We start from the raw sequence: 10,754 nt of genomic DNA on the forward strand, positions 1-10,754 counted from the left end.
TAATTAGTAAGGAACTTCCCACACCTGGTTATCTAGGGCTTAATTGAAAGGAGAAATCTAAAACCTGCAGAAACTAGGCTCTCCATGGAATGAGTTTGACACCACTGCTCAACAGCATTTGTTTTGTTTTCAGAAAAAAAACAGTTTTTGGTCAAGGTCCCCTTCTCTGATTTGACATGCATCAACTAATGGTCCAGTGCCACATCGACTATGCCGGCAGGCACCAGATTGCAATAAAACATGTGGTCAGCTAATATGTAAAATACCTATCCAGGCGTTCTAAGATCGGGCATGTGTCAGCAACACCTGGGCAGAGGAACGCTCCCATTGACAACAAGCACATTACATCATAAACTTTGAACTTCGATCACACGTCTGGGTTCTGTGTGTAATACTTCAACTGTGTCACCGGGTGGGGCTAAAATCATTGTCAATATGACCATTTTAACCTACACCAGTGTGGCTGCCAATTACATTTTCTAAATGAAACATTGACAACAATGAGAGCAATACAATATTTAATGAGGGCAGAAAGTGTAAGGAGTACATTAGCACAGTGAAACAATCACTCAAAGCTAAATAAAGACAATGTCTGAGTACATAGTTCCATCCATTTCCCTTCGTTTTATAAAAGATAGCCTACTATAAAAGATAAATTCTGTTTTAGGAGAACAGTGCTCTGAGACAAAGACATTCACCCACTTTTCAAATGACTACCCAGTCACCTTCCTACTCAATTTGTCATTTTCTGAAGTTTCACCACAGGTCAGATGTGACATTCAAGTAAAACGAACAAATAAAACAGCTTCGTTGTCCTTGATGCTCCGATAGAAGATTGATTCTCCTCATGGGGATGAGACATTGACTCATATTACCCAAATAAGCCTGTAAGGACAGGGGAAGCAATGACCTGGCCCCTTAACCGTCTCACTTTGCTAGTCGTCTTCTATACAGATCAAGAGAGAATTAGGCCTACCAGTACCTCAGATCAAAATGAGTGGTTGAATAAAATCAGCTGAGCAGACACAAAACACATAATTTACACGTCTAAAACAAGTAGACAATGCCCCAGCTTGAACAATAAGTATGAGTTAGTGAGGCCTGTTGGCACAGGCACAATGTCTCTCCACAGTATTTCTCTACCAACTGATACAGGACTGTGTCCATCTCTTCCTTTGTGTGGAGATACAGGATAGACATTCTAGCGCCGACGGAAGGCGCGGGAGATTCTCCATGCGTTGGGCTCTTCGTAGCGGTTGTAGAGGGGCTCGAGGCGCTGCTGCTTCTTCTGTTTGCTGAGGCGCGTGGGGTCGGACACTTTGAAGAAGGCCGGTGAGAACTCTACCAGCCAGCGTGGGTCAATGGTGGTCACTTCCCTCATGTACTCTTTCGTGGTCAGCACCAGCTCGTGGTACACCACCCTATGGGGCAAGAGGATAAGGATGTCCAAGATGTCTCAGTAACAGTTGACATTCAATGTAAAACTAGTGACTAATCCTTTAGTCCCCATGGTTATCAGAAAAGAGTGTTGACTCACCACTCAGGCTGGCGGTTGAACAGGGCACTGGAGGGGTGGATGTACACCACCTGCTGGTCAATGAGGGTACGGTAGCCTTCCTGGGGATCCTTTTTGGCTGCGTTCCGGAAGAAACCACTGCAGATGGCCTTCTGTACACGCACTGTGGCCTTTCCACAAGTCACCACGTCCAGTTTATGTCTGAAAACAGGTCAAAAAGTGTTTTGGGTTTGTGTGAGAAGATGTCCTGTGAGGTGTCTTTGTCAGACGTACAATTAACTCCATTGTCGAATGGATAGCGGGTACTACCTGTCCATGATGCCCAACATCTGTTTGCGGATGTCCTGGGCTCTGCGCAAGGAGCGGGCCTGGATGAAGTTCTCGTAGCACCAAGGGTTGGAGAACTTGTTGTTCTTCCAGGAGTTATACACAGCCAGCAGGGTAAGGTGGTCTCCTTCGGCCTGGTGGAACTTGGCCTTCTTCTGGTCAGCCAGGGCCTGCTTGTCCTGAGACACAGAGAATAAAAAGGACTGTTAGTCACCAAGTGGTAAACAACGGCACACCGTAGAACTGCCTCAGTGAGTTCTCCACCCATAATGGTAAACCTCAACACAACAGTAACCTGTGCTGCAAAGAAAGCAACATCTAATCAGGATTCCCAGAGGAGCGATAGAACCCTATTTCAGTGTTTATGAGTCCCGTGATTTGCTGTACCTTGGGCCTGTAGAAGACGTTCTGCACAGACAGCATGGAGACGATGGTGAGCATCTCCTCACTGCAGCCCAGGTGGACGGACATGATCAGCATCTTACACAGCATGGGCTCCAGAGGGAACTCTGCCATCTGACAGAGCGAGATGGGAAGGATTCATTAGTTGGTCGTGATTCCTCACTGTCACGTTTCTTAACAATCGTCTCCTTTTTTTGGGGCTCTAAACTCCATCTTACCCTGCGTCCAAGGCGAGTGAGCAACCCTTCATCGTCCAGAGACCCCAGAGTGTAGAGCTGCTCCATGGCCGTGATCAGCGTCTCCATGGGTGGCGCGTCCATGAAGTCAAACGACAGCAGGTCATTGATGCCCATAGCCTGAAGAAAGTAAGGAGAGAGGGAGGTGAGAGGGTGACACCGGATGAGTAGGTCTGCGCAGACAAGTATATATAATCACAGTGAAGATTGCCACTTTTGTTACTGTGTGCATACCTTGAGAGACAGCACCGTGCTGGCCAAGTTAGTTCTCTGGATCTCAGGCACGTTGGTGGTGAGCATCTCGTCTCTGTAGGCTCTCTCTGTGTACAGCCTGTAGGTCTTCCCTGGACCAGTTCTTCCAGCTCTTCCAGCCCGCTGCTTGGCTTGGGCCTAACAGAGAAGATACATTGAACAGAGAGGTTACATTGAAGCCCTTAGTATACTAAATCCTAATTGCAAGGTACGCAAAGGGATTTAGACAGGCCGAGGGGTTACAACGTGGGAAACATTTAGAATATAACCAGCCTACCTGTGAAATGGGGGTCACCACCAGCTGGTCAATACCAGTCTTGGAGTTGTACACCTTTTGCTTCACAAAGCCTGGGTCCACCACATAGTAGATACCGTCGATGGTCAGAGACGTCTCAGCAATGTTAGTGGCAATGACGACCTTTCTGCTGCCGGGGGGAGCAGGGTCAAAGATACGGGTCTGCATCTCGCTGGGCAGGGCGGAGTAGACCGGTAGGATGATGAGTTCAGGCACTTCAGGTCCCAGTGACTTCATCCGTTCATACAAGATCTCACAAGCGGTGTCGATCTCCTCCTGGCCCGTCAGAAACACCAGGACATCACCTGCAAAGAAGAAGCGAGAGAGGACAAAGAGAAGGTTGATATCCGTTGACAATCAAGGTTGAATCTCAACCTGACCTTTTAGAGCAATGGATTTTCATTTAGGTCAACGACTTTGAATTACAGTTTGACTATAGACTAGATATAAACAAAAACGTTAAAACCATACCCGGGGGCTCAGTCAGGTGGATCTGCATGACGGTGATGAGACTGGCATCCAGGTAGTCTGTCTCCGGCTCTTTGGTGTAGAGCACCTCCACTGGGTAGGTACGCCCTGGGATGGTGAAGATGGGCGCTTCGTAGAAGTACTGAGAGAACTTGACGGCATCAAGTGTGGCCGAAGTCACAATGAGTTTCATGTCCGTGCGTTTCTGCACCGTCTGAAAGAGAGAGAGGAGAAGGGTGTTTGTGTCTCCTTGACATTGTAGAGATGTTTAGAGCCTCAAGTCAAGGTGAAAACGAGGCCCTGGTATACCTTCTTGAGCAGACCGAAGAGTACGTCGGTATGGATGGTCCTCTCGTGGGCCTCATCCAACATGATAATGGCGTACTGGCCAAGGTCCGGATCTATCAGACACTCTCTCAGCAACATACCATCCGTCATGTACTTAATCACTGTCTCAGGGCTGGTGCAGTCCTCAAACCGAATGGTGTATCCAACCTGGAGTGGATGAACGAAGACAGAAATCACTCAAATCAGCATTGTTCTGCGATCAGATGTGTTAGACATCGCCTCATGGTCACGTGTGTTAAGATATATGCAGTGTGGAGCGATCACTCACCTCCTGGCCCAGACAGCAACCGTACTCTTCAGAGACTCTCTTGGCCACGGACATGGCTGCCACACGACGGGGCTGAGTGCAGCCGATCTTCCCCCGAGTGGTGTAGCCTGCCTCGGCCAGGTACTGGGTGATCTGGGTGGTTTTCCCAGAGCCAGTCTCTCCAATAACAATCAGGATCTGGTTATCGTGGACAGCCTGTAATAGTAGAGTACAGCTGTGAGCAAAATCAGATGGCAGGAAATGATTAAAAACGGTTGATGTTGACGTAAAAATAACCAGCAAGGTAACAGATGCTAACTGTTGCACAAACCTGTATGAGCTGCTCTTTCAGCTTGTAGATGGGCAGGCTCTCTCTCTGCTCCAAGATGGACATCGCTGTCTTTTTGCCATAAGAGGCCTTGTTGCCCCCAAAGGCATGTTTCTTCCACTCCGGGATGTCAGTTGGCATCATGCCGATGCCTCTCATGTTGGCTGCAATCTGTCTCCCATCAACTGTGTAAGAGGTTGTGTGTTTAATATATATATATATATAAAATATATATACATTTTTGTTTAACCTTTATTTAACTAGGCAAGTCAGTTAAGAACAAATTCTTATTTTCAATGTCGGCCTAGGAACAGTGGGTTAACTGCCTGTTCAGGTGCAGAACGACAGATTTGTACCATGTCAGCTCGGGGGTTTGAACTTGCAACCTTCCGGTTACTAGTCCAATGCTCTAACCACTAGGCTAGGCTACCCACTCTAACCACTAGGCTACCCTGCCGCCCCAGATGAATTGGCACGATATTTAAAGTAACTGTCCAGTGAAAATTGTACTTTTAAAAGTTAATATTCTGTTAACTCATACCCACATAAATGTTGTTAACTCCTCCTAAACAACTCCCACATCCAACAGACCGCTTCAAAATTGCTTGCCATTTCCTTATAGAGTATATCATACTCCTTAGGAGGATGAGCTGGCCAATCAATGGTCTAGAGGAGGATGAGCTAGCCAATCAGCGGTCTACTCGATTGAATATTTCTAATGACCAGTATACACCCACACCATTCCAACACAGGAAAGCTGCTTTTTAACATACGTAATAAAAACTGGGAAGGAAAACTATTTCACTCATATTGTAGGTAATTCCAGGTCATATTTCATTCACTTTAACATCCATTCCTTCAGATGACCAGTCTAGGGCCCTGGCAGGTACCACCCTGGGTCATTTAGGACACAGCACACTACAACAGGCCACTCTATCCGGCCTGTTAGGATGCTAAAGGAAAGCAGATAACCATCTCCAGCCCTGCTAACCCTGAGGGCTACTGCTGCTACACTGGAGGAAGCCTGACGTAGGCGGTCGTGGCTCAGACCGGGCTGGGTTTTGGATTACTGTATGCTTCCACACTGACTTACCGTCAGGCAGGGGGTCTACCCAGTGTTTGTTCAGGCCCATGGGGATGGAGTCCATCTCAGCCTCTCGCTGACACTGCTTCACTTCCCTCCTCTCCTTAGCCAAAGCACTCTGCATCATGGCTGCCTGGGACAGCGAGCCGTCTGGATTCTGACAAAGGGAAACAGAGAGGGCTGCATTGGTTCACACTACTAAAAAAGGATGAAAACAGTCAAACAAAATTGCCTTGAAAGTAGGATGGTCAAGGCCACACGGGAACATACCTTGACAATCTTGACAGGGCTCATGTCCATACTCTGTTTAGTGTGTCCTCTCAGGAACGGAGGCTCCTCCTCCACCAGCTCAATCTCCAGGTCCTCGTCTGAAAGAAAGAAAGTCACAAAGCTATTCAGAACCCAACCCACTGATGTGAATCTCAGCCGACACCGGTTTTCTATACACAATAACAAAAGACATGTTTTTACCTTCTTCGTCATCTACTTTGGGGAGGATACCGGTCTCCTCATCAAAGTCAGGGAACTCCTCTTTAGAAAGAACATTAGCAGCAATCATCTGAGGGCAGATAATTAAAAAAAGAGCATGATTAGATCAAAATCACATTAAAACAACAGCCACGATGTCTTGATAAGTTACGCGTGTACACATACCTGTTTGATCTCCCACTTCTCGGGGTCAGATATCTTGGTCAGCCTCTTGCGCTCCAGTGTGTCGTCCTCCAACTCTGGGGCGTGGCCCAAGTTGAGGTTAGTTGGGCGGTCGGGGTTCCTCATGATTTTCTCCTCCTCACCATCAGGGCCCTGGTTCCTCCTCCGGTTGGGGTTCAGGTCCTCCCCTGTTTCCTGGTCTACATCCTGGAAACCAAGAGGGGAACAAGTGTTTCAATAATTCAGAAATGTCTTTCATAGTCCTTTCCAAAAGTTTCAAAATCCTTTTAATTTTTGCCAACATGATTATTAGAGCTTGTTGAGAAATAAGATGAAACCACATTTGCTCCATATAGTATAACACACCCAAAGGACCGTAGGCCTTGACTTCATTCCCGCCTCACCTTCATACTGAGACTGGTCTTGGAGCCAGTGAAGGACAGCACCTTGATCTTGACCCTTTGACCTTTCTGGACCACATCAGCCACATTGGCAACGCGTCCCTCTCTGCGCAGCTCGGAGATGTGGACTAAGCCCTCCCAGCGTTTCCTACAATGCGAAACAAATAAGGCTTTCAACACTGGCCACTCAAAAGCAAACCAAGTTCAAACACAAACTAGATCCATTACTATTGAACTAATGACCTTCGACATAGCATTAACCCAACTGATTTACTGACCTCAGCCCTTCCAGTTGCACGAAGCAGCCAAACTGCATGATGCTGGTGATTTTGCCATTGAAGATGTCCCCTACAGTAGGCTCCTCTGGTGGAGGACGGTCCACGTGTTTGTCCTTCCACCGGTCAGAGCCGTCCTTTGTGTCCCTGTCTCGGTCTCTGTGGGGGCTGGGGGTACGACTGCGCTCACTCCAGCGAGACGCACGTTTCTTACCACGGTCGCGGTCCCGCTCACGGTCTCTCTCTCTCTGGCGGTCCCGGTCCCTAGAGCGAGACCTAGAGCGTGAGCGGGACCGAGAACGGTGACGCCGCCTCCTGTCCCGGTCTCGGCTCCGACTTCTGCTGTGCCTCCTCTTTTTGTCCGACCTGAGAAACACAAAACAGGTCACATAAGAGCTTCAACCTATGTAACAACTGAGAAAAACGTTGCACTTGAAACCAATAAGAATTTTACTGGTGAAAGCCCTTTACCTGCTCTTGCTCTTTGAGTCTGATCTGCTCACACTGGGCATGAACATCTCCAACTCCTTCATGGCAGCGTCGGCGATCTTCACATCGTCTTCATCCAATATGGCCTTGGGGGAGGGGGTCCGAAACGGTAGGCCAAACGTCAGCAGGTCAAAGTCAACCACAAAGTATAGACTATAATATACATTTCACCTGCGAATTAACCAGGTTATAACAACAACAAAACATACCTTGGGAACAGGATCGTCTGGCCTGCATAATGCAGGAAACAATTCCTTCAGTTTGTCCTTGTCACTCTTCTGCTTGACCACAGGTTCAAAGGCTAAAATCACAGAGTAAAGGGTCAGCAACTCAGCATATCAATCCCACAACATTGTAACAATAGCACATGCACTGAGTGTACAACACATTAAGGACACCTGCCCTTTCCATGACATAGACTGATCAGGTGAAAGCTATGATCCCTTTTTGATGTCACTTGTTAAATCCACTTCAGTCAGTGTAGATGAAGAGGAGGAGACAGACGGGTTAAAGAAGGATTTTTAAGTCATGAGACAATTGAGACATGGATTGTGTGTGTGTGCCATTCAGAGGGTGAATGGGCAAGACAAAATATTCAAGTGTATTTGAACAGGGTATGGTAGTAGGTGTGAGATGTACCGGTTTGTGTCAACTGCAACGCTGCTGGGTTTTTCACGAACAACAGTTTCCCGTGTGTATTAAGAATGGTCCATCACCCAAAGGTCATCCAGCCACCTTGACAACTCTGGGAAGAATTGGAGTCAACATGGGCCAGCATCCATGTGGAATGCTTGACACCTTGAAGACTCCACGCCCTGACTAATTGAGGCTGTTCTGAGGGTGAGGTGTAACTCAATATTAGGAAGGTGCTCTTAATGTTTTGTACACCGAGTGCACATAGCCCATACCTTCAAAAATGTGCGCTAAGTGAAAAGCACACATCACATCAGAGGATACAGGTGGAATACAGCTCACATACCTTTGCTTGAAGATGCCTTTGGTGGAGGCCGCATCGTTTGAATAAGTCTGAGCAAATTGCCGACGAGTGAATCCTGAAAGATGGAAAATAAACGTTACGTCTACATATCAGTTCCATAAACATCCATCTAGATCAGGGGTCTCCAACAGGTCAATCGCGAGCTACCAGTAGCCCACAGCCCAACTATGAGTAGCTCGCCAAACAATTCTGAAAGTAGAAGCAATTTTCACGTGTTCCACCGCACAACTGTCATAAACAAATCTCACAAATATCTAACCCCGTAAGCTCCCAGCTACTATCTAATCAAAGCAACGTTGACATTATCCCAACCCTGGTTAGCCACTACTGGCTTAAAAAGCCAAATCTAACACAATATCTACCCATTAATATCCAGCAATATTGCCCGCGTCTGTCTGTGTGGTGCATGTGTTTGTCTATCACTCTGTGTGTAGCCAGTTGATGTGGGTTGACAGAAATACTTTCCCCAAAGTCTTGTCAATTAACTGTTAACTGCAAAGTCGGCTTACCTGGCAGATGTACACTACAGTTCAAAAGTTTTCGGGTCACTTAGAAATGTCCTTGTTTTTGAAAGAAAAGCACATTTTCTGTCCATTAAAATAACATCAAATTGTTCAGAAATACAGTGTAGACATTGTTAAAGTTGTAAATGACCATTGTAGCTGGATATTTTGGGGGGGAATATCTACATAGGCGTACAGAGGCCCATTATCGCAACCATCACCCCTGTGTTCCAATGGCAAAATGGTTTTCTAATGATCAATTAGCCTAACAACGTGCCATTGGAACACAGGAGTGATGTTTGCTGATAATGGGCTGCTGTACGCCTATTTAGATATTCCATTAAAAATCAGCTGTTTCCAGCTACAATAGTAATTTATAACATTAACAATGTCTACAATGTATTTCTGATCAATTTGATGTTATTTCAAATGGACACCATTTTTTTTGCTTTTCTTTCAAAAACAAGGGCATTTCTAAGGGATCCCAAACTTTTGAAAGGTAGTGTATACAATTTGTATGGCAGAAGTATATCATGAGTAAGCATATTGTTTTATATATATTTCTTGTTATTTGCTAACTTTGCCATGAAATGAGCAGCAGCTGTACAGAACCATCACTAAACCGGCACAGATGGCACATTCCTTACTTGCTAGATGCGCAATTAAAGGGCCAGCTGCTCAATTAAAGTGGAATTACACAAAATAATCAGACCTAAAACAATATTTAAGCATTGACATGGACTCAGAACATTACATTTTCTTGATTCTCAATTGTACTTTTCAGATTAAAAATAAATAAATCACAGATTTTATAGACCCCCTTCTTAGAGTTGTTTATTAACCAGGTATAGACTGACAACAGTGCACTACTTTCTCGTTTACACTAAGGATCAGGGGAGAGAAGAATGTGTCGATTTGAAAGCTGGAGAAACTTACTGTGAATTCTGCTCCATTTTTCAGCAGAAGTGATTTGAAGCCATCAAATGTTGGTTGCTTTTCAGCAAGGCTGATGACAAACTCAGCTGTAAAACAGCAAAGAAAACAACCACATTAGCCAAGTAACGTTAACTAGTCCTAAACATTTCGAGTGTAGCTTTGATTTGCTCGCTAAGATGGCTACTATTAGCATGTCAGCTAGGGGCAGCGAGAAAGTTCGCATCGTTGTTAGTAACGTTATTAGCTGACTAAACTAAACTCAACTCCACAGTTTACTAGTTAGTTACCTAACTTAGCTACGCTGGTGAGAATCATTAGCTAGTTTAATAGCTAGCTGGTTTACCCGGGAAGATAACTGGACAGATGATATCGAGTTGCTGCTAGCTAACGCGTCGCTAGCTGTTAGCCATTGTATTGCCAACTAACAAATATTATATTGAAAGTTCAGTTTTACATACCTAGATCTTTATCACTTATCCCCAAATGGTTGTCGAGTTCTGTGCACACTTTGGATACCAACGAGAGGTATTCCAGTTGTTCTAGCTCGTTATCGCCGATGTGTGACATTATCCAAGAGACTGTTTTGTATTCAGAAGAAAACAGCAGCATTCATTTTTTTGGTAACTGTCTCGTCAGCAACACTAAAAAAGTACTTCCGGGTCACTGAAGTTTGTAAATGTGTCAAATAAGAGTCCACACGTAATAGTATAGCAGTGTCAATAACCTGTATTTATTCATGAAATATGAAAAATACTTCTCTGAACATTAACAATTATTCATATTTGCTCATTTTTAAGTGACATTTGATTTAATGTGTTTTAAAACATGTCCCAGGGTCAAATAAATGCCTCCAATGCAAATAACTGTGCATGAAATATAATAATATATTATATTCCCTACAAAACTTTTACATAGCCACCTAGAATATGTTTTGCTCTATTAGGCTAAATGTATTCCATGATTTGGTGGTGTAAAAAGCCAGCAAAACTCCATTCAGTG

General features: G+C 45.2%; 1 protein-coding gene across 1 annotated transcript; it reads right to left on the bottom strand.

Annotated features, from left to right (window-relative positions):
* Nucleotides 1–993: 993 nt before the first annotated feature.
* On the bottom strand, nt 994–10,408 carry LOC115106452 (ATP-dependent RNA helicase DHX8-like). The gene is made up of 22 exons (XM_029629214.2): nt 10,214–10,408; nt 9,756–9,841; nt 8,299–8,371; nt 7,529–7,620; nt 7,302–7,405; nt 6,834–7,196; nt 6,559–6,703; nt 6,158–6,361; nt 5,975–6,062; nt 5,774–5,871; nt 5,513–5,660; nt 4,423–4,604; nt 4,113–4,307; nt 3,806–3,991; nt 3,500–3,710; nt 3,011–3,333; nt 2,716–2,871; nt 2,464–2,601; nt 2,231–2,359; nt 1,826–2,022; nt 1,538–1,717; nt 994–1,421 (listed from the first exon to the last, which is right to left on the bottom strand). The coding sequence occupies exons 1-22, from the start codon at nt 10,362–10,364 to the stop codon at nt 1,202–1,204; spliced, it is 3,669 nt and encodes a 1,222-aa protein (XP_029485074.1). The 5' UTR covers nt 10,365–10,408; the 3' UTR covers nt 994–1,201.
* Between the last annotated feature and the right edge of the window lie 346 nt (nt 10,409–10,754).

Source organism: Oncorhynchus nerka, linkage group LG23 (genome assembly GCF_034236695.1).
Source record: "Oncorhynchus nerka isolate Pitt River linkage group LG23, Oner_Uvic_2.0, whole genome shotgun sequence".
NCBI lineage: Eukaryota > Metazoa > Chordata > Actinopteri > Salmoniformes > Salmonidae > Oncorhynchus > Oncorhynchus nerka.